Source organism: Galeopterus variegatus, unplaced genomic scaffold (assembly GCF_000696425.1).
Source record: "Galeopterus variegatus unplaced genomic scaffold, G_variegatus-3.0.2 Scaffold462, whole genome shotgun sequence".
Classification (NCBI taxonomy): domain Eukaryota; kingdom Metazoa; phylum Chordata; class Mammalia; order Dermoptera; family Cynocephalidae; genus Galeopterus; species Galeopterus variegatus.
The window spans coordinates 105,470-130,232 of record NW_007726573.1 but is presented as its reverse complement, the minus strand read 5'-3'; the positions used below and the strand labels follow the sequence as shown (position 1 = coordinate 130,232).

General features: G+C 34.2%; 1 protein-coding gene across 3 annotated transcripts in view; it reads left to right on the top strand.

Moving 5' to 3' along the window:
• Window positions 1-24,763, top strand: part of TCERG1 (transcription elongation regulator 1) — a 59,391-nt gene that overhangs the window by 18,658 nt on the left and 15,970 nt on the right. For all 3 annotated transcript variants that reach the window (XR_550237.1, XM_008569068.1, XM_008569067.1), the window contains 8 exons: window positions 611-699; window positions 7,979-8,139; window positions 9,361-9,417; window positions 9,569-9,635; window positions 12,164-12,299; window positions 13,112-13,201; window positions 20,661-20,779; window positions 23,099-23,249. Coding sequence is in view for 2 of the 3 variants with exons in the window: in XM_008569068.1 (XP_008567290.1) it covers window positions 611-699; window positions 7,979-8,139; window positions 9,361-9,417; window positions 9,569-9,635; window positions 12,164-12,299; window positions 13,112-13,201; window positions 20,661-20,779; window positions 23,099-23,249 (870 nt within the window). In the remaining variant the exon portion in view is untranslated. The remainder of the gene's footprint in view (window positions 1-610; window positions 700-7,978; window positions 8,140-9,360; window positions 9,418-9,568; window positions 9,636-12,163; window positions 12,300-13,111; window positions 13,202-20,660; window positions 20,780-23,098; window positions 23,250-24,763) is intronic.

The following is a 24,763-nucleotide window of genomic DNA, read 5'->3' as shown; positions in this document are numbered from 1 at the left end:
AGTGAGGGACCAATGATAGTCATGTTTTAGAAGAGGGAAAGTTAGCAGAAATAAGAAACAACCTTGATCTTAACCATTGACTTGGTGTTGTCAGCATCACATTCTCCCAAGTGAGCCAAAACTTCATATTTAGGGATTGTTAGATATATTTTACCTGTCCTCTCTGCTGTAGTGTTCTGGCATGAAATGATCCCTTTAGAGCACTCAGAGAGTTCTGCTTTGCGGAAACTTCCTTTATTCAGTGAGGGACCAATGATAGTCATGTTTTAGAAGAGGGAAAGTTAGCAGAAATAAGAAACAACCTTGAATGAAGAGGTCTCTAATTTTCTATACTGTTGTTCTCCATTTCTGCTCCTAAGCATGTAGTTAGTAAGCCTGTAAGATAGGACTACCTGCTGCTGCTGGGTTCTGTTGTTGTGGTATTCACCTCCTTCTGTGGGGGCAAGGATTTAGAACTTTCTTAGAAATTCCTATTCAGAGTCTCCCCTCCTCATTCTAACAACAGACCTTGTGTTGCAGTTTGAGATATTTGCAGTGATACTCGTTTTTGTGGACTATTCAGGTATCTTTTGTGATATTAATTAAATTGGAGTAATATCATTTCCCACAGGAGCCCAAAGAAGAGGAAATGACTGAAGAAGAAAAGGCTGCCCAGAAGGCAAAGCCAGTAGCTACTACTCCTATTCCTGGTACTCCATGGTATGTACTTCACTTAATTAGTAAGTTGTTTTATTTTTACTTTTTGATCATACTTTATTGTTACATGGTTTATTTTGTAAAAAGAAAAAGTACTTTAAAAAAGTGTATGTTAAATATGTTTTTGTCTACTGAATATTTTTGTTTCTGTTGTATTTGGGGTGTTCAGACCTAAAATTCAATTGCTACAAGTATCTTCCTCCCTTAGTAGTACTCTCTATTAACGTTTATTGTTCACAATTATAGACTTGAACCACTGTGAAATCCTGAATCTACTTTTTATTAAGATATTTTAAATTTGTTTTTGTTTTATATATATCCACTATGTGATTACATTTATACAACTGTGTAAAATTACATTTTTTAATCTAAGTATTGAGTAGTCTACTTTTTCTTTTTTACTTTGGCTTGGTTTTCCCTTTCCTTTCTCTCCCCACATCAGTGCTTCCTCTTTCGTTCCTGCTACAGTTCATATTAGTCCAAAGACATGTTGCATTGAGTTGGCTTGTTTCTGAAGTCTTGTAATTTATAGGTTTCCTTTCAACTTTTTTTTGATTTTTAATTTTATTTAAAAGAAAAAAAATTTTTTTTTTTTTTGGTGGTGGGCCAGTACAGGGAACTGAACCCTTGACCTTGTTTTTTCTTAATTTAAAAAAATTTTTTTATTTTTATAGCAGTTTTAGTTTTACAAAGAAATTGAGCAGATAGTTCCTGTACTGTTCCCCTTGCCCACATAAACAGTTTCTCCTATTATTGACATGTTACATTAGTGTGTAGTATGTTTGTTATAATTATGAATTAATATTGATATATTATTATTAACTTAATTTTAATTAGGGTTCCCTCTTTGTATCACACAGTTCTGTGAGTTTTGTCTAATGCATAGTTTCATATATTAACAATGTGTCATACAGAATAGTTTTGCTGCCCTAATGATTTTGATTTTTTCTCCTTGTTTTTGTTATTGAAGAAATAAATGTGTTTTTCCTATAAAACCCCAAAGTCTGGATTCTATTATTGTGTCCCCATGGTACTGTTTGATAGGGTCCTTCATTCCTATATTTCCTACAAATTAGTAAGCAGGTCTAGAAGTTTTATCAGATTCAGATTTAATCTTTCTTTGGCAAGACTAATTAATAAGTGATGATATGCCCTTCCCTCAGGGTGCATCTAGTTGTCTTTTTTGTAATGTTAGTAGTCTTTGATGGTTATTATTGCCCAGATCTGTGGTTTTCAACTAACAGTAATTTTGGCAATGTCTGCAGACACTTTAGGATGTTACAACTTGAAGGGTGTTAATAGAGGTCAGGGATGCTCCTAAACATTCATGCATAGGACAGCTCCGTACAAGAATTAATTATTTGGCCCAAAATGTCAGTAGTGCAAGGTTGAAAAACTCTGGCCTAGATCCATTAAATCATTAAAGGTTGAAAATGGTGGTAATATATTTCTGTTTTTCACTTTTCATTTATTAACTGGAATACTTACAGAGAGATACATCCCCTCATCAACACTGGTTACTTAGCGGTACAAATTGTATAGGAAAGGAAGGATTTACCAGTTTTCAGAATAGTTGGTTTAAATATTATTAATTCATAGATTTAAGTATATTTTATGTATTTCTATCCATTGCTGTTCCTATTATTGATGTTCAATTGTCTTATCTTTGGTTAGACTCATGACGTTTTTCTTTTTTTGGTTATAATCCTGTCTTTCTTAGCTTCCTAGCTTTCTACTGTGACATGATGTTCTAGGCTTGTCTTGTATATTTCCTTTCTCAGACCTAGATTCAGCCCTTTCTCCAAGGTGAGAAGCAGCATTTATAGGCCGTAGTGTGGGATCTAGGGATTGTGTTGCTACCAAATTAGTCATTATTTATAGACCTCTTTGGTAGACACAGATGGAAGATTCACACCTCTAAAGATATGTCAGGAGTTTATACAATTACTTGCCAATCATGCCAACTACAAGATTTTTACTGAACCCCATCATCTACATCTTACTTCAGTGTCTCTTTTTTTGCTGCAGATGGAAGATTCACACCTCTAAAGATATGTCAGGAGTTTATACAATTACTTGCCAATCATGCCTACTACAAGATTTTTACTGAACCCCATCATCTACATCTTACTTCAGTGTCTCTTTTTTTGCTGAAAATACTGTTTCTCAATGGTAGCAACATAATTTCTCTTGCTTTTCTTACACACACATCACAGAATAACAGTACCAACGGTATGACTAACAGTATGATTACTAAAGACACTTTAAGCCCCCCCCCCCAGTTATTTTATATGTTTAGGACATATCACTCTAGGGGTGAATAGTCAAATTACTGTGTTTTAAAGGCACTTGAAATAGCTCTTTTCTATATAGTTATTCCACTGACTTGATAAACCAAGGTCATTTTAAAAAATAAGTATGGGAAATATTTACCTACTTCCACAGTCAAAGTTACAAAAATAGTCTGTATTCAGAGAATATACTTCTGGGTTGTGGTTTCTGTGTTTGAGTATTGTACATGAAAAGATAGTAACTACCTCCAAACCTCCTCAGGTTGAAGATTCTTGGGGCTTATCAGTTTTCAGACTTGGGTCTGTTCTTAGATTAGCAAAATTTTCTTTTAGAATTTGTATAATTATTGCTTCTCTTCATCTGTTTCTTTTTGTTTGTTTGTTTTCTGGAAAATCTGTAATTTGCATGTCAGGTTTCCTGGATCTATTATCCCTCCAAACCTTTTACTTTTTTTCTTACCGTTTATATCTACAGTTTTTGTGCTCTCCTTTGAGTTATTTTCTCATTGATCTTTCAGCCACTAAGTCAGGTTTGGTAGTGACCATCTTCTTCAGTTCTACCCAGAATATTATAGATTGAAAGATCACATTCTGAGTTTTGCAAGTCATCTTTGTGTGTTTCTACTGCACTTGAATTTCTTTTTTTTTTCCTTTTTTTGTCTTTTTTTCGTGTCCGGCAACGGATCGCAACCCTCAGTGTCACGCCCGTACCGGACCGGGGACCGGCAACGGGATCGCAAACCTCGGTGCTGCACCCGCACCTCGCTCAGCCAGTGAGCAGGAACCGGTCTGTATGTGGGATCCGAACCCTCGGCGGGAGCGCCGCCGCACTTCCCAAGTGGCGCACTGTAGCAGTGCGCACCGGGCCGGCCCATGCACTTGAATTTCTTTAAGGGTTTTTATTGTTTTATTTACTCATCTTTCATCCGTCTCCTTTAGAATTTCTCTTAAATTTGTATGTGTTTCAGTTATTCTACCGGATTCCCCTCTCTTTGGCTTCTTGATCCCTTTACCTTAGGTAGTAGGCTGTTATTTTTCCCTTTTGGCTTACTGGGGCACAATTCTGGCTCTGTGAGCCCAAACCTTTTGCTGTGTTGTGTTTTATGTATATGTGTGTAGGGTAGTGTACATACACATTATATAATATCTTTAAAAAATATGTTGTCCCCTCTGTTTTTTATTAAATGTCTCAGAAATCTTGTAGTTTTAGTCCATATAAATCTACTTGTACCAGCATAGTTTTCTGTTGTATGAAAATATATAATTTTCCTACAAGTGGATGATTAGGTTTTCCTTTTTTTTGCCCCTGGCATTACAAAAGTTGCTGTTTAGTACATCATTATGCATATTTCTTTGTGAACACATGCAAGTATTTCCGTGGGATTGATTCTTGGAGGTGAAATTACTAAATCAAGTGATAATAGCTATTGAAAGTTTTGGTAGATACTGCTAAATAAAGTTTAGAGAAAGTTTTTCATGAGGAGGGGGTAGGCTTGTCTTAGTCCATTTCTATTGCTTATAACAGAATACCTGAAATTGGGCCATTTATAAAGAAATAAAATTTATTTCTTACAGTTTTGGAAGCTGGGAAGTACAAAGTCCAGGGAACACATCTGGTGGTGACCACAGCTACATGGTGTGTCTATCACATGGCTAGTGGCCAAGCAAGCAAGAGCTAAGCTTCTTACCCACTCTCCTTTTAAAGCCATCAGAACCACACATATGACCACCCACTAAACCATCAGTGAATTCACATGGGCACAGTCCTTAGGATCCAGTTATCCCACTAAGGCCCTACCTTTCAATTACATAATAGGATTTCCCATCTTCTTAATACTGTGACAGTAGAGGTTGAGTTTCTAAACATGAACCTTTAGGGGACACATTCAACCCGTAACAGGGCTCTAACACTTAATTTTCCTACCAACACCCTGAGATTACCAGTTTTCCCTCACTCACACACCAATCTAGCCATACTATTTTCCTTTTAAATATTTGTTAACCTGATAAGAAAAGGACCCTTTTATTTCTAGAATACTGGTGTGGCTGAACTTATTTCATATTTATTGATTGTGGATTGCCTTTGTATAGTTTTTGCTTATTTTTTCATGGACTTGTTTTTTTTCTTAATGGTATGTGGGAGCTTTTTATGTATACTGCTATTAGCTCTGATTTTTACATGTATTGCAGTTTCAATCTGTTGACTTTTATTTTGGTATCTTGTCTTATATAAATTTTGTTTTTTGATGAGGTCTAATTGATTGATCTTTTTATTTATACTTCTAAGTTGGGTGTGTTTCTTAGGAAGCATTCCCATAACCACCTTCCCTGAATGCAAGTTTATGTTCCTAATGCTTTTACAATCCATCTGAATGCATGAAAAATAACCAGTTGTCAAAATTAATTATCTTCAAGTTATCAATGAAGGAATATATCATTATTGCAACTTTAATTTCCTATTTTATTATTTCTATTTCTTAAAAAATGGATACATGCTGACTTTAAGCTGAACAGATTGTTTAGCTAAGCAGAATATATGCTACTTCATTTGGATAATCAAATTTTAATTAGTCTTTTTGATATCATCTAATGGTGCTCTTCAACTTACTGTTTCTTTGAAGATGAGTTAAGAAACTAGATGTAAAACATGGAAGTTTTCATGTTTCCCTTATCCATATTGGGGTTTTTTCCCCCCAATATTTTATGATCTTAGTTTGACAGTTTTTTGAAATTAAGTAAAGAGAGGGCAAAATTAGAAGTGTTTTGTATTCCCCAGAATCAGCAAACTTTAGTTTTTGGTTCTAAGAGTTTTTAATGTTTTGACATAGTTTTTAAAGGTCACAGACTAGTTGTAATTTTTTTCGTTGATGATTAAGATTGTGTCACAGTTGCAGCTTGTAGTAGTTTATTTTACTGTCCTGCACTACTTTGCATAGTGAGGACTGCCTGTGTTTACTAGGCTTTATTTGTCTACGTTGGGTTTTAACTTATCAGAAATTTATCTTTAATCTTTTTTTTTTTTTTCTCTTTTTGTCTTTTTTTCGTGACCGGCAACGGATCGCAACCCTCAGTGTCGCGCCCGTACCGGACCGGGACCGGCTACGGGATCGCAACCCTCGGTGTTGCCCCCGCCCCTTGCTCAGCCAGTGAGCGGCCGGTCTGTATGTGGGATCCGAACCCTCGGCGGGAGCGCCGCCACGCTTCCCAAGCGGCACACTGTAGCAGTGCGCCACCGGGCCGGCCCTAATCTTTTTTTTTTATTCTGTTGTGTTTCTAAATTTATTTTGTTTGTTTCTATAGTGCTTTATTCCCAATATTTTATGATGAAAAATTGAAACTTGTAGAACCTTTTAAGAATTCTACAGTGAACATATATTGACCACCCGGATTCATCTGAGAATATCCTTTTTGCCCTTGTTTCTGAAGGATATTTTCATTGGATAGAGTTTTAGGTTGGTAGTTCTTTTTACCAGAACTTTGAAGATGTTATTCCCTTGTATTTTGACCTTTGTAGTTTCTGGTAATAAATCCATTGTCATTGAATTTATTTCCTTGTAGATATTCTGTCATTTTTTTTCCCTAGCTACACTCAAGGATTTTTTTTCTTTGATTTTCACCTGTTTGATTGTCTTGTGTCTAGACCTGGTTTTCTTAAAGTTTATTCTATTTGGGGTTCACTGAGCAGCTTTAATCTGTACATTTATGTCTTTTACCAAACAGGGAGGTATTTTTGGCCATTGCATTGTCAAATTTTTTTCTGTCCCTATTTGTTTCTCCTTTCCTTCTGGGATCCCAATAACATGTATTTAGACATTTTGTTACAGGCCCATAGGTTCCTGATGTTCTTTTCATCCTTATTTTCCCCCTCTGTTCTTCAGGTGAGGTAATTATTATTGATCCATCTTCTTGTTGCACTGATTGTTTCCCCTGTCATCTCCCTTGTGCTCCTGAGCGATTCAGTGAAATTTAATTTCTAAGATTCTCATTTGGTTCATTTTTAGTTTCTGTTTCTCTACTGAGAATACCTATCTTTTCATTGCTTTCAATGTGTTTTTCTTGATCTCTTGTAGTCCAGTTATTTTTGCTGCTTTAAAGTTTTTGTATGATTATTTCAACATAGGAAGCTTTGTTTGATAATTTCAACATCTAAGTCATATTGGGCTTAACAACTCTTGATTAACTTTTGATTATCTGGCCATAAAGACCTGGCTTCTGTTGGAGGTTTAGCTGCCTATGCTACTGCCACTGTGCCACTGTGCAGTTAGCAACCACCCTCAGGGCAGAGTTATGAGAGGTCAGAAATGGGAAGTTTACTCCCTTGCAGTTGCTTCTCTAAAATTAGACTTCTCCATACTTTTTTCTGTTTGTTTATTTATTATTAAAAACTGTATGGAGTTTCCATGTATTTGTTTGTTCTATTTGTGTGAGTTTTCTAGTTACAATTAGTAAGAGCAATGGACTGCAGTGGGCTGTTGTACCCTAGTGCGATTGGTACTTCCTTTTACTTTCTATACTAGGTGTAATCAGAGCTCAAAGTCTTCACAGAAGGTTGCATTTGAGTGTGTAATTTTTTATTTTTAAGACATTAAGAACTACTATGTAATAGGTAGGGTGCTATGGTCTCTTCTTTAGCTTTAGAACTGTGTAATAGCATTATTGTTAGTTGCCATTAAACTCATCCTTTGTGATAATTTAAGATTTAGTATTCTCAAATTTTGCCAAACCAAGTGCCAAAGAGCTCTAAACTCTGGTCACAAATTGCTCTTCTTTTCCTGGTTTTCTCAATTAATATGTTGAGCTATTGTTTTTACTTTAGTCATATAGTGCTCTTCTGTTCTAGAAATCATGTTTGGTTCTCTATAAGGAACTATTAGTAATAAGAACATGTCCATCCTCACTGTCCTACCCTCTCCCTTTTGTCAGGCTGACAGATTGACCAAGCTATAAAATATGTTCTCTAACATAAAATGATATTTTGAATCAATTCTTAGGTGTGTTGTTTGGACCGGTGATGAGCGAGTCTTCTTTTATAATCCCACCACTCGTCTTTCTATGTGGGACCGACCTGATGATCTGATTGGAAGGGCAGATGTTGACAAAATTATTCAGGAGCCCCCTCATAAAAAAGGAATGGAAGACATGAAGAAACTAAGTAAGTTTTAACCTAGGAATTTATTTTCTAATTTTAACTAAATTTTTAAAAATCTTTTGATAGAAAATGTGAGAGCCATTTAGAAAAACTTTATTTTTCAAGGGGTATAAGAAATTTTAGAAAAGGAAAATAGACTGCTATACTGGTTTGAGAATAATAATAAAAGTACAAAAAATAGAATTTGGATGACTGTTTTGTAAAATATATATCTTTAACATTTTCCTTATCGAGATTTTCAGTTAATTCAAGATAGTTTGGTACTTTTGCTGCTTCTTGATGATTGTTAATACTACTAAAACACTCATCAGTGAGCCTTTCAGCACATTTTGAAATAATCAAAACTACAGACTATTTTTAAAATATTTTGTTTACTAAAATTTTGTAACATACAAAAGTGCAAAATTTTGTGACAATATAAAAGCTTAGTCTTTTGAACTAGATAAGCCTTTTCTCCTGAGAATATAGAGACACCCAAATCTTAAGAGATTATCCTTTAAACTATCTCATGTTCAGATGGCCTTCAAATATATTTAGTAAAAATATTTTTACATAATTTTTGTTGTGTATTTCTTATTGATAATTTTCTCTTGAATTGATATTGTGTTTTTATAGAACCCGTGCCCCATGTATTGTAGAAGCATGATAAAATGGATCATTTTTAATACTTCTAATGAAACAATTTCTAATATATGTCATTTATGGTGATTGAGAAATTTTCATGGTACTGACATATTTGGCTTTACAAGTAATTTCCGAATCAGTTCAGCTTTGGCTATCTAGTGCCAAAGGTTTTTCCCCTTCAGCTATATTTGTTTTATAGGTTCGATATTGATAATACTTTATAACCATAGTACTGAACGGTGTCAGGAAGGTATGTGATTTGCTTTTATTTTTTATGAATCTGTTTCTAAATATTTGATTCATTCATTTGATTAATACGTTAACACGCATCATAAAAAGGTCCTGTAAATCCTTAGTCAAGAAAGTTTTATATATTTGTAAATCTAAGGTTTGGGCAAGAAACATTTCAAAATGAATTGAAAATTTAACATAAAGGAAGAAGTAGAGAAAGCATAGAATTATCATGCTTTGATGTTTTATAAAGGAATAAATATTAAGAGATGGACATTTTATGCAAATTCTGTTTTTCTTTTTTAAAGAAAAGGTTGTGGAATATATGTGTATAATTATTCATAACAATATTTGAATTGTTTTTGCCAGGGCACCCGACCCCGACAATGCTGTCCATCCAAAAGTGGCAATTCTCTATGAGTGCAAGTGAGTGAACTAACTATAAATTGCAGTTTTTAAAAAATATTATTAATGCAAGTTTCTGGTAGTGATTAGCAGAAGGATTCATGCCTAAATATTTTGGTGGTTGCTTGCTTATTTTTATTCAGACAAAGTTTAATTAGATTTTGTCTTACAGTTAAAGAAGAACAAGAATTAATGGAAGAAATTAATGAAGATGAGCCTGTTAAAGCAAAAAAACGGAAGTAAGTAATGCATATAGTTTGTGTAGTTTAGGTAGATTTTGTCTTTTAATAGTTGATTAGGTCATAATCAGTTTGTGGTTGGAAGGGACAGGTAAAGTGAATTATTGTTAGGAGACAGAAGCCATGATTGCTCCCTTAGGCTTGATATTAAATAGCTTTGTTTTGCAATGTAGAAATGGTGTCTCTTCTGTTGCTAGATTTGCAAATGATTTGGTTATTCAAATATGTATTACGAAACCAAATGAATTTTAGGAATTAGCTGGTTAATTCTTTTCACAAATTCATTAGGTCTGAATTTTATAAAAAATAAGTTTTCTGCCTAATATAGACTCCAACAGACACCGTTTCAGAGATCTCATAAAAGCAGGCATAGACTTTTTTCTTCATAAACTTATTTTGTGATTTACCTAATCCTTGAGTCTGTGGTCATTACCACTTGGTGAGGAGTGAACCCATGAGCTAATAAAGTGCTCTGAGAGAGAGACTTCTAGAAGTAGAAGCAATAACTTAGCCACTGCTCTAGAGCTGGGTAAAATGTGAATGTTACTTATGGGGGCGGTGGAGGGGGTGGAAGGGTGGGGTAGAGGGTTTGTTGGGGTGGGGGTGGGGAATGGGACCATTATTTAGCAGCAAAAAGGAAAGTTTGAAGACATTATTAGGGACTGGTTAATCATAGTCCTTATCTGAAAAGGACAGATTGAATGCAGCCAAATGATGGCAAAGAAATCAGGAAACCACTCCTATCAAGGGTGGTTCTTTATTTAAAATTTGTTTATTGGCAGTAATATCAACAAAATTAACATATTAAAGAGAATCACTCATAATTTATCACCGTAAAACAGCTATTCTCATTTTTGCAATTGACTTTTTAGTTCTTGACCAAATATGCAACTCTTTTTATTAATTGTGATTAACTGAGTTTGTGTTCTTTTTTAAAAAAATCAAGAATAAGACATTTGTTTTCTTAATTATTATAAATGACTGTATTCATTCTGTTATGTACCTTAATTTTGGATGTTTCTACAATGTTAAACTTTTAGGTTGTTTTTAATTGTTTGTTCTTATAGACAACTCTGTAAGGTTTTTAACTGCTTTTATCAGGAGAATGTCAAAGAAGTCCTTAATGTGGATTGCCCGAGCTTCTCTATTTAGGTACAAAGCTAAAAGCCTATTTTTCCTGGCTTAGTTTTCTTTTATTTCTTTTATTGAGATAGATAGTGATAGTTTGTATTGTGACATTTTTATTTAGTATAATTCTATAAAGGTTGTTTTCATTAGTTATTATATTTCTTGGATGTTTCTTAACTCTTTATTTGAATAGTTCTTAAATTATTTTAAGAGGGTATATTGTTTGGCAAATTGCTTTTATCTGTTTGTTTTGTGCATATCTTAGGTCACAGACTATCTCGCTAAGTTCCTGCAGGTCATGGACTGTATCTTCTATTTCTTTTGATTCATTCCCTAAATTACTAATTACCTCTCACTTACATTTGTGGGTTAGCCTTAGTTCCATTTAAATCTCCTGGGCTACCTACAATTTCTTATATAGCATGCTTTTGGATTTCCAGATGTTCTGTTTTCTTGATTCCCTTAAGTTTGTATAGGGAATATGAACCAATTTTATTTACATACTCAGTGTATCGTATTTAAGAAGGAAGATCTGCTGAAGTATACCTGCGTATTATTGAATTACTTACTTTTTTGGATTATTTACATGAATGGGCCTTTTCATAGTGCATATGTTTGAGAGGTGACTTAATTTCATGTTTACAATCTCCCTTGAGTGCCACACAGCAACAGGGTTGCCCTTAGCCCTGAGGTGCATTTTTAGAGGAACAAGAAGTAGTTTAGTCATTGATGAACAGTTCTAATTCCAACTAACTACTCCTGGGCCTATGTTGCTCTCTGGGACCTGTCCTTCAACTTAAATCTCAACTTATCACCCAGAAAGTGAGTAATAAAAATGTCAGGTAGGTAAGGTATATCTCACATATCCACTTGGCCAAGTTTGCAGATATTTTAATTTTATTTTCAAAATAAATGAGATTACTAAGACTTCAGACCACTTAATATCAATTTTTATTAGATTTTTAAAAATACTTTATGCATTTATTATGTAAAACATTTGAAAAATATTGTTTTTCCTATATTTCAAGAACTAAAAAAATTATATTTTGTGATGTTTGATTCTAATACAGTTTTACTGCAATGTTAGATTAGCTTTTTTTTTTTTGTAAATAAGGTAGTTCACTTTGTATATCAACTAATGTCAGGGAGAGACAGCACATTAAAGGTATATCTTTCTTCTAACAATGCAGCCATTGTAATATCATTAGAAGCTCATTGTAATATTATTATAATGAAAGTTGTTTTCCCTTAGAGTTCATTTGAAACCCTCAATATAATTTATTTTTGCCAAAAATATGCTGCTCAGTAGTGAGTCTTGAAAATTCTGCTGATTTTAAGATTTTAGTAAGATTCATTACTAATATGTTGTCAGTTGATGCCTTATGTTTTATTTTTTATAGGAGAGATGATAATAAAGACATTGATTCAGATAAAGAAGCTGCCATGGAAGCTGAAATTAAAGCTGCCCGAGAAAGGGCCATTGTCCCTCTGGAGGCCCGAATGAAGCAGTTCAAGGACATGCTGCTAGAGAGAGGGGTCAGAAAACAATCTTTGGGGGAGATATTTCTGTTTTGTATAAGTAATATAAATATGTCTTGCTAAAAGGTCAAATCTAAGGTTAGTGCTCATGTTGTGGGGGGGGAAATAAGGGAACCCTATCAAGTTAATGTACTTTTTTGGAAATAGCTTTTTTCTTGGCTAATCATATTATGTTTAACTAAATGCCATTTTGCTATCCTTTTAAGTACAAATAACATTTAACATTTATTGGGTCATTAAATTTTGGTGAGTAATATAAGACGAATATAAACATTACAGAATGGCGGACTACATGAGATAGGTAAGGTATATACGATTCTTTCCTTAATATCTTCTGAATGGCTTGTGGTTAAAGGAGAACTGATACTTTATGATATTATTATTAGAAGCTTAATTGAGAAGGGATTTCATCTTTTTGGTTATATTCGCCAATTCATTTGAATAAGTAAAACTGTTTAATTTTAAGTCACAACATTGTTCACAAGATTGGAACAAACGTGGGAAATCAAAATGGAAATCTTCAAGGCTTTTTCTGATGTAGCGATTTTTAAAATGTCACACAGTGGTTATTTTAATGAGTGATTAGGTGTGTGTTATTTCTATGTAATATTGAAATGTTCAGAGCCAATTAGTGTGGAAATTTGCTATTGCTAGCCTCCCACTGCTTGTCATTTATTAGTGATGGAATCTTCAGTATGGTTTTTATGTCTCCTTTATAAACAGATCTCCTGTAGATTTCAAGCAAAATTATGACCTTTATGTTATTAGAGCAAACTTAATTATGAGACAATACATTTTTTATTTTAAAGGTGTCTGCTTTTTCAACATGGGAGAAGGAGTTGCACAAGATAGTTTTTGATCCTCGGTACTTACTTCTCAATCCTAAAGAGAGAAAACAGGTAAAAGGAAAATAACAATATTTAAGAAATGTATATCCCATTCCAACATAATTTTTAAATTGTGAGAAATAGAGTACCATCCTTTTTTTTTTTTTTTTTTTTTTTTACACAGTACTTCAGAGACACAGTCTTGCATCTTAGCACACTGTCATCTATGTCTGTGTGGACATTTCTGCCTCAGAAATTCTTGGATATTTCTGCCCTTATGGACATGACTACCATTGTGTGAACATTTTGTCCTTATGTCTTATACACATTGATGTTATGTGTAGGATGGTTTTAAAATTCATTTCAAATGGATTTACTAATTTGCTTTTTATTGAGCAAATGATACAAATTTAGAGTAGAAAAATAGCAAAGTACAGATGAATAAAAAGGAAAAAAAACCTAGCAATAATCCTGCACAACAGATATGACCACCACTGAACCTTTGGTTTATAACTTTCTTGACTATTATATGTCAATATGTCCATATGTATCTATGTGTGTGTATTGTAGATAGTACTCAGACATATGTATGTGTCTCATACACTCTGCACACACAAAGTTCACACCTAAGTAGCATCTGTTAAAATGTCTTTCACATCATAAACTTAGAGGAATGATGGATACTTTAGGGTCTCTGATGAACTAGAGTAGCCTTGTTACTAAGTTGCCATTTATTCCCATGACGATTAAGTGACAGGTATCATCTCATAGTGATTGCTTCTTCCTCTAAAGCATTGCATATTTCCAACTTACATAATTTTTGAATTACCTGAACCATCAGGACACTGATCTCTATAAAATGGTAAGTATATTGAATCACTTGCTATAGTGCTGTTGAGCTGTAAGATTTCATTTGGTAACAGTAGTGTCTATCATTAATATTTATAATGTAATGGTTAGAATAATTTTCTACATAGTTTGTGCCATTAGGCATGTAGTAGACTTTAATGGACTTTAGTGAAGAGAACATTTATTGTGTGCCAGACATGTATTATTTTAGTACATGTAGTAGAAATACATGTCTTTCCAAATAATATATTTGTATCTGCATTTCAAGCTTCATAGCTTTTTTTTTATTTTTAAACTGTTTGTGTGTGATGGTCTTATTTTTATCTTGGTTGATGGCCTTATCAAAACCTAAAATTAGCCATGAGTCTTTACTTTTCCTGCATTTCCAGCCTATCTGCAGTATTCTTCCAAAAATTTTTCTTTATATATCTTCTTATTCACCATTTCCCCCACTAACACCCTAATCCAAGGACTGTGGTCAGCTCTTATCATCTGTGTATCTCCTAATTGGTTTCCTTTAGTCCTTCCATTTTAGCTCTTCTGTAGTCAAGTTCTTTTTTCACAAAGCAGCCAGACTAATTTTAAAGTTTAAGACACATCAAATTAAGTTAGTGTTCTGCTTAAAACTGTCCAGTGCTTCCCATTTCATTTGGGATAAAATTGACATTCTTTTCATGGCCTGTAATAATCTATATATACTCATCCTCGTATACCTCTTAAAGCTTTTTTTTAATGTTCATTTATTGTAGACACACTAGCCTTGATATTCCTTGAACAAGCCAGCACATTCTGGTGTTTGCTATTTTCTCTGCCTGGAATGTACTTCTCTGTGCATTAATATAGGTAGCTCCATCATTTCTTTCAGGTACTCATCTAAGTGCCTTCTGATCATTCTATCTAAATATTATCCCTTTGCCTTCTTTACTTTCTTCAGAGCACTCATAGCTCTAATTATCTAAAGTTACATTTATCATCTGTCTTCTACCTTAGAATATAAATTCTATGAGGGCAGGAACTTTGTCTTGTTCATTGCTCTTTGTATAGTGCCTAGAATAGTGCCTAAATATTTACTTTAAAACTTTTATGACTTGGGCTGGCCCTGTGGCGCACTCAGGAGAGTGCGGCGCTTGGGTGCGCAGCGGCGCTCCCACCGCGGGTTCGGATCCTATATAGGGATGACCAGTTCGCTCACTGGCTGAGCGCAGTGCAAGAGACACCAAGCCAAGGATTGCGGTCCCCTTACTGGTCACGAAAAAGACAAAAAAAAAACTTTTATGACTTATTCTTCATGGCACTGAGTGTTATAATTTCTGTTTGAGTGAAATTATACATTAACATTGAGAACTAAAGTTCTTTTCCAATTTTGGAAGTATTACAGAATGCTTCATCTCATAGTGATTGCTTCTTCTTCTAAAGCATTGCATATTCCCAACTTACATAATTTGATGGTGATTCTACTTAATAGTATTACACTTAAAAAGAGAAAAGTATTATTCTATTTTAAATAAAAACTCTACACTACTTAAAGGTTCTTACGTCTTTCAAATAGGAATCTTTTATGGCTAGAATGCAGGAACTGAAAAGAAGAAGAAGTTAACATTTGGCATTTATATGTGTATATATATATATTTTTGAATACTTGGTTTTATTATTTGCATTGGGAGTATAAAACCGAGGACAAACCAAAAAGATGCTAGGTTATGCATTCACATTTTATAATTTCATATCGGAAATTGATGCTTTGATTTAAAAAACACAGCTTCATTGGTAATGCCTCATAATCTAAAATTATATCTTTCAGTTGTGTCCTTTTCTCGGTATCTGTAGATTAACATATATTTTGCATCATTATGAAAAATGTATATAATTGTAACCATAAATTTTAACTTATGATTTCTCTTATTTAATCTTGTTTTTGAGAAAAGGTCATGTAAGGGGTCAGAAATGTTTTTGTCTTACTTGTTATGACAAGTTTTCTTTTTATGTTTTTTTTTTTTTCCCATGACTGGCTGGTACAGGGGACTAACCTTTGACCTTGGTGTTACAAGGCTGCATCCTAACCAACTGAGCTAACCTACCAAATTTTTAAATGAATAACATTTTTCAAAAAACCCAGACCATCTCTATGCAGAATGTTAGTCTCTGATGTAGATAGATAGATAGTTATGCTAACACGTTAAAGTAATTTGTCTCTATCTCATTTCAAAATAAACATTTTAATATACTGTATGTTATTCAGAGCTTTTTAAGATGACAGTGCTACGTTTGGTAATATATGACCAACATTATTATTCAAGATTGTCCACTGTCTAGGCCACTGTTGAATGAATTAGTGTCTAATTATAAATTGAATTAAATTGATATGAGAATCAAATAACGGAAACTCATACTTTTAGTAAACTTATATTTTGAAGAAAAATATACATATAGAAAAGTCTAAAAATTATTAGTGATATTTCATAAAATGAATATATCATATGTTTACCTAGCTCAAGAAATGGAACATTACCAGTACCCTGGAAGCTGCCTTGAAGGCTTAGATAGCATAGCCCTTTAATGTATATTTTTGCTAATGCCTGTAAAAGTGAACTTAGTTAGGAATTGTATTGAAAACTTACTCACTTTTATAGTATTTATTGTAACATTTTGTTCATGAGTTGGAGTTATAAGAAAATCATTGCTTAAAATAGGGAACATAAAGCCAAGTATACTGAGAAGCATGACACAAATAATGAGGAGAAACTTGGAAGCATAACAGAACTGCTAATTTTCTATAATATGTTCATCTCAGAGAGTGATTTCTACCTTGGTCTGAGATGTCCCAGAGGAGGAGGTATGATATTCTTTCCAGCTTCTCAAAAGAAAGTGATGTAAATTCCCTTGGATTTTATTTATCTAATACTTCTATAAGAAAGTATGTACTAAGGAAGAAAGGAGTTGGAAACAGTGGTCTCCTTTTCTTCAGCATGTAGATACTTTGATGTGATTTACAGCAGTGCTGTATTTAGAGGGTATTGGAAATGACCTGTGTGTCTAGCAGGGTACTGGTAAAGTAATTGTAGATATTTATAAACAACTTTTAAAGATTGGTGGGTATGTATATGGACTGACCTGGAAAGATGGCTAAGGTATTTTAAACAAAACATTCTTTTTTTTCATTTTACTTTTTACAAAGACGTTCATGACATATTTGAAGAATCAAATAGTTTTATGCAGAATGTTAGGAAAAATATTAGAGTGCTGCCCTAGTACTTTTATCTTCCTGAAACATTTCTTCCAGAGCCTTCTGACTTGCTTCAGTCTGGCCTGGTTGCCTTCTACACCTTATGTACAGCTGTCGTCTTTGAGGATGACAATGTATTTACCATCATCATCTCTTTTTTTTGGTGGGGGTGGGAGAGCTGTTCCCTACATATAAGGCTTTTCTTCCTTGATTTATTCTTTTTGATGCATTCTATCCCTCTGGTAGCTTTTTGAGAGAGCATACAAGGGAAATACATTTTTTTGAGGCCTTAACATATTTGAAAAAGCTCTTTATTGTACCCTTGTTTGGAATTGTTTGGCCAAGAAATTTGGAGTTGAAAGTATTTTTTCAGGATTTTGAAAGCATTGCTTTGCTTTTAGTTTTTGGTGTTGTTTTTGAAGCCATTCTGTTACTTGTTTTTTTGTATGTGGATCTGTTTATTTTTCTTTCTCTGTAAGCATGTAAATCTTCTCTTAGTCCTTACTGTTCTGAAATGTCATGGTGATATGTACCCTGGTGGAAAGGTCCATAGTCTGGGCACTTGGTGGCCCTTTCAGTATGGGAACTCATATCTTTCATTTCTGGGAGATTCTCTTACATCACATCTTTTAATTTGCTTCCAGTTGTCTTCTTTTTTTCATTCTCTCGTTTTCTACCTCTGTCTTTTTTTTTTTAAACTTTCTGGATGATTTTCTCACCTTTATCAACCAATTCTTCAACAGATTTTTTCATTTCTTTTCTCATCTTTTAATTTCTAAGAGTTCTTTTTTTATTTTTGAGGCTTTTTTTGTGTTGTGGCTGTAATATCTTTTCTTAGCTCTATGAATTCATTATGATTTTTTTTCCTTCTTTTAAATTTTCATTTTCCTGCGTAGTCATTGATTCCACTAAGATTTTTCTGTTTCGGTCTTTGTTTTTCATGTCGTAGAGTTTCCTTAACATGTCTTACAGACCCTGATTAATCATGATTAGGAATGAAGCACTAAAACACTGTTTGGGTACTCTTAGCATCTGGGTGGGCCTTCATGATTTTGGGCTTTACTACATGGTGGTGGTTCTCAACCAGGAACAGTTCTGCTTTCAGGAGACAGTTTTGATTGTCACAACTGAAGGGGTGTTGCTGGTATCTAGTAGGTAAAGGCCAGGGATGCTGCTAAACATTTGGCCCCAAATGTCAGTAGTGTCAAGATTGAGATACATGCTTATAGTGTGATTTAAAGGCTGGTTTGTTGAGAATTCCCTGGAGTCAGTATTTTTAGGCCAGTCAGATTCCCAGTAAGGATTTCTAGTCTTCTGGCTGGAGGGCACAGGTCTTGTTGCTTTGGTTCTGAGAGGACTTTGTCTTATTTGCTGTGTGTTTGATTAACCCGTGTTCTCAGTCTGGTACTCCTCAACCCCAATTCATGTTCCCCTAGTCCAGAGACACTCTGTTTTACCTTCTTACAGCATGGGTTGGCAAATTTTTAATGCAAAGAGTCAAGTAATTAATATTTTAGACTTTGTGGGCCATATGGTCTCTGTTGTAACTGTGTAACTTCTGTTCTAGTTTGAAAGCACCCTTAGACATATGTGAAGGAATGAGCATGACTGTCTTCAAAAACGCTTTGTATATGGACACTGAAATTTGAATTTTATTTAATTTTCATGTGTGTCATGAAATTTTCTATTGATTTTTATGTTTTAGCCCTTTAGAAATGTAGGAACTGTTCTTGAGCTGTACCTAAAAAAACCTGCAGGCTATGGTTTGCCAACCCTTTGCTCCAGAGAATAATCCCTTGCCTTTCACTTGGGTTCAAGAGTGGCAGTGCCCAGAAACATAAAGTTGGTGAGGGGATCTAGCAAATCAACTGCTTCTTTAACAGCCTTTTATCAGTTACTCCTTATGGTAGCTGTACCCCACCCTCACTTCCATAGGTATCCATCGATTTCTGAACTGTTTGAGGATTCTCTGTTTTTTTTAAAAAAATTGGGTTGCTTCTTTGTTTTCTTGATTGCTGCTGGGTTATGTTCAGCTCGCTCATATCTGTCACATTCTTTACCACTTGTCCATCTGCTTTGCACCTTCCCAAGTTGCTGAATTTTTTTTTTTCCTCGTTTTCCTGTCCTTGTTGGTTTATGACTTTAAAAAGAAATTCTTCTACTGTCATTTTATTAGGGTTTGAAGAAGGCAGGAAATACAAGGGTACTTTAAAAGATTTGTGGAAAAATAGAATTAAAAAGTAATACGAATCTTTCCATGAACTTTTGAAGATCCCTTGTAGATGTTAATGTTTGATCTTGACTGTACATTATTAAGTGGGGAAAATATTATAGGATAGAGGTAAAGTATGATTATATTTTGGTAAAAATAATTATCTTACGAGAAGCACAGAAATAAAACTATACTAGTCCCCCAATCCTTGGGAAACACATTTCAAGACCCCTAGTGAACTCCTGAGACCGAGGATAGTACTGAACCCAGTTGCTATCAGTGGGAAGCTTGTTTCCTTTCATGTTTTCTGTCCACAAATTTAATGCCTTTTTCTTCTTAACTAAGCACATGTCACACACAGTGGCTGTAACTTTTGCAGTTTGAGATGCAAGTGCAAAACTAGCATGAATTTCTTTTCCATTTCTCACTATTTCAGATACATTTGTTTTTATTGTAGATCTTAGCAACCTCAACATGTGATTTTTTTTCCCCCTTTCTTATTAAGTTGAGAACTTTCACCTTTTTGTATAAAGGAAGCACTTTACAGCTTCTTTTTGGCATATCTGAATTGCCAGCATTGCTACTTTTACACTTGGGGCCATTGTTAAGTAAAATAAGGTTTACCTGAACACAAGCACTGGGATACTGTGACATTTGATCGGATAATTGAGACAGCTACTAAGTGACAGGTAGGTAGTGTATATAGTGTGGATATGCTCAACAAAAGTGGGATGGCCTGAGATTTCATCATTCTACTCAGAAGGGTGTGCAGTTTAAAACTTGTGAGTCATTTGTTTCTAGGATTTTCCATTTACAGTTTTTGGACTACATTTAACCGTAAGTGACTGAAACTGTGGATAAGGGGGAACTAGTGTATAGATTTCATACTGGTGATTTTCTTTTTCTAGAAGGGGTTTGGGAGGACCGTGATTTCTCCTATATATTTCTAAATTGCTTGACATGTTTATGATAATCATGTATTAAATTTGTAATTAGGGGAAAAAATTAAGAGAGGCTTTTAGTTTTTTTCTTTTGTTCTGGAAACCTCAGCAGAGGGTGATATGTCTGTGTAATACTTCAGTGAAGCTTTAAAGTAAGACTTACTATAGATAATCTGCATATAATTATAATTAATATTACAGTTTGAACAAAGATATTGATTTAGTTTCTTCTGGATAGATTTGATAATTTGGTATATTGCCTATATGAAAGACTGACTTATCAAAATTGGTTTATTTTTGTGATAGGTGTTTGATCAGTATGTAAAGACCAGGGCAGAGGAAGAACGTAGGGAAAAGAAAAACAAAATAATGCAAGCCAAGGAAGATTTCAAAAAAATGATGGAAGAAGCAAAGTTTAATCCACGGTATGTCATTCGTTACTATCAAGTATCAAATTATGTATGTATTTTCTCCTAAGATCTGTTTAAAATATATATACACACAAACACACACAGTATGTCTTTCAGATATTTGGTCATGACAGGTTCCTTATTTGATTATTGGCTTCTGCCTTTCCAATGTTTATCCTTAATATGTTTCCTTTAGAGGAACCCAGGAGCTCTAATAAAGGTACCTTTGATTTTAATACCTCCCTGTGGGAATCAAGTTCTTCTTTGGAAGCTGAAAATCTGTTACCATCTTCATAAAATTTTATACATAATACATTGCAGGGAGGAACATTTTTTGATTGAAGTGGTGAAGAACCTGTTATTTCAAAATTCTCATTGTATCAAGATTATGATTTTGTCTGACATTTTCAATTGATCGTTAATGTGTATGGAATACATGTAATGGACTGAAGAAAATGAAACATTTTTAACTAGTGTGTCTACCATTATAATGACAATAACAATAATTACTGGGTATTTTATGTGCTTATATGCACGTGAAAGCATTTTTGTATGCACTTAAAAACATATCTTTTTATATATATATGCACACATGTATTAACTCAGTCTTCAGAACAGCCAATATGATTTAGGTATTCATGTCATACCTATTTTATGGATAAGGAAAGTAAGACAAACAGATTAGATAGCTTGCCCAAGTGAAGCTGGGATTTCAACTCTATCAGTGTTACACAGAATAGTACAGGCAGGGAGAATTTCTCTTATTTATGGCTTAGTTATGACTGTAGTGGTATTAAGTTGTTGTGAATGCCTCAGTACATGGAGAATTTGTAAAACCAGGGTGGAATCGGAGTTTGTAGGGTAAATGGAAGTTATAGAAGTTCATCTTTTTTTTTTTTTTCCTTTTTGTCTTTTTTCGTGACCGGCAACGGATCGCAACCCTCAGTGTCGCGCCCGTACCGGACCGGGACCGGCTACGGGATTGCAACCCTCGGTGTTGCTCCCGCACCTCGCTCAGCCAGTGAGCGGCCGGTCTGTATGTGGGATCTGAACCCTCGGCGGGAGCGCTGCCGCGCTTCCCAAGCGGCGCACTGTAGCAGTGCGCCACCGGGCCGGCCCAGAAGTTCATCTTTTAAACAGTTATTTTAGTCTGTGGAGGTAGGGAAGAGTGATGTTATTTGAGAAGGTGTGTTTATTATTATAATTTTATATTTTGAAATATGAAGTGAAACCTATGATATTAATACAAATTTCAGAAAATAATGCTAATAGAGTATGGCTATGAAGAATGTAATATTTTTCAGGAGGTAATAGACTCTAAGGGGTGTTGGGGTTTTTTGGAAGACTGAGTTCATGGGTCAGAGTAGTTAAGACTAGGTTATAAAAAACATTTGGGAGGACAGTTGAGGAAATTTGAATATGGATTGGATATTAATGGTATAAGAGAATTAGTAGTTTTCTTGGGTATTGTGGTTATGGAGAACAGCTTTACTATTGGGTTGAATGCTGAATTATTCGTAGATGAAGTCATTTGTGCAGATTATTTTCAAATGATTCAGTAAAATATATTTATTAAAACTCTTTATGGGTCTGGGAATAATTGAGACTCCAAAGAGTACCCTACTGGTGTTCTTTTTCAGGTAGATAGAATTGTTGGAGTGATCTGTACTGTGCAGGTTACTTCAGAAAATAAAATCATCAAGCACTTTGGGCATTGTATGTATTGCTATGTTGATACATTTAACTCTAGCTTATAGACCAGGACCATTTTTTGTAAGTGGAAGAAAACAAGGAGGAAGCTGTCCATTGGCCCAATTTTCTTTTTGAATTCAGAGAAGACCACTATCAGAAAACTTTTGAGTAAAGCAGTAAATATGGAACACCGGAATTTGTTTCAAAGGAAAAGAATGACTAGGGAGAATTACTTTTCCTGTCCTTTTTTTGTTCTTGTCGAAATCAGTTGCCTTGTATACATTGTCCAGTTTTATAGTTGCTTATGGAAAGAGAGCTAATCCAATAAGAATTATTCTGTTATGGCTGGAAGCAGGACTCACCTTCATCTTAGGTGGAAATAGATGAGTTCTTAAGTCTCTTAAAGCACACAAATTCTTTATTCTCTGATCTCCTTCTGTGCTGATAGCATACAAATCGCTAACCACATATTCACTCCTCAGCCCTTTTTACCTTTCTGTAGCTCATTATTCACTGTTTAAGCCAATGTTGGGACTCAGTGTCTCTTTGGCATATATTCCTGCTGGAAAAACAGTATCTTCTGCTATACCTTTCTATAAGCAGAAATCTACCAAAGTTAGCACGCTTACTATTTTGTTACAGAGCTACTTTTAGTGAATTTGCAGCAAAGCATGCTAAAGACTCAAGATTCAAAGCAATTGAAAAGATGAAAGATCGAGAAGCCTTATTTAATGAATTTGTGGCAGCTGCAAGGAAGAAAGAGAAAGAAGATTCGAAGACTAGAGGTGAGAAGGTAAGATGGATTTAGTTCCAGTGGTGTGATTGATGGGAGTGTGAATGGGAAAGGACTGAGCTGGTGCTGTTTCTGACCTCATTCATGGGCATAAATAATAGGCCCTACATTTACTGTTTGTTCTTTTAGATTAACTTTTACAATTGTTTATGTGTATATATTCTATCACTTTACTTTCCTAACGTTTATTTCAGTAACTTCAGTAAACTATAGGTTTGCTTTAAATTTTATTAATACTAAGATGCCCAGTAAACCAACAACTGTTTGTTAGGACTGCCTACTTAGTGGTACCAGCTAAGTGCCTGCTAAGATTTCAAGATTCTTTATAGGTGGTCACATTTGAATTTCAAAGAGCTTTTTTATCTTTTTTGCTCTCTAAAAGATAGCATTTTAGTGACTTTCTAATCATTCAGTAAACATATCTTATGTATAAATTATTGCTCATCAGAATTAAAGGTCAGCTACTAAAAGATTAATGAATTCCAAATGTCATTTGATAACAGTGTCAGGAGAGGAGCTCACCACTGGGGAGGCAGACTGGTAGGGAGATGGCACCAGTGGTGCACGAACCATCAAAACATGTAGCCATTCTCCTTAGTGTCTTGGTATGCTCTGTGAATGGAGAAAAATAACCTCTGGGGCCTGATCATTCTTGACATTTAAAATTGCTTCTTATTTCAGAAAGTTAATATATTTCAAATTCTATTAAGAAATGGTGCTAGGGAAGTAATAGGGCTGTTACTGGGAAGAAGCCTCTTTGATTTAAAACTAACAGTAACAGTACTAGATGAAAAACTTTTGTCAGAGATAGCTGAAACTTCCTGATTATCTGATTTATTGGGCTTCAAAGTAAATCTTTTCAGAATTATTTCACTGTTAACTTTTCTTTTTAAATGATTGTGCTTCTCAGGAAATGTGCAGAATCAAGTTCTACAAAAACATTTTGTATGTTAAATTAGAATCATTTTACTGAATTGTTTGCTACTTTTGACTTTCAGAATAACATTTGATTAAAGAAAACCAAGTAAATAAGTGATTGATATTGTGATTGCTTTTATACAAATTGAATGTATGTCTCTTTGCATTTGTAACTAATTTTCTTTTTTTGAGTACTTTTTTATAACTATTTTATGTATTCTGTTTTATAACAAGTGGATAGACTTTACAGTTTTGTGCTGTGCGGCCTGTCAATCAGTTCAGTCTGACAGCTGTCAATCACTGACACGCAAAGTATTATGGGATTCCATAGTGAGAAAAGAGTTGGTATCTCTCTGTGTGGTGACTTTAGCCTCCCGCAGTTCCGGTACTTTACATTTTTTTTAGTCTTTTTCTTTATGAAGTGATGAGAGTTGTGCCCAGAATGTGTTAATTTAAAAAATAAGTTATATAGACATGACATCTAATTAAACCTAATATATTCAGCTTTAATTTCTTTTGATTGTAAAATTTTAATTCTCTAAATTAATAGGTTTAGCTTTGTACCATTACTAATTAAAAAAAAAAAAAGGCAGGAA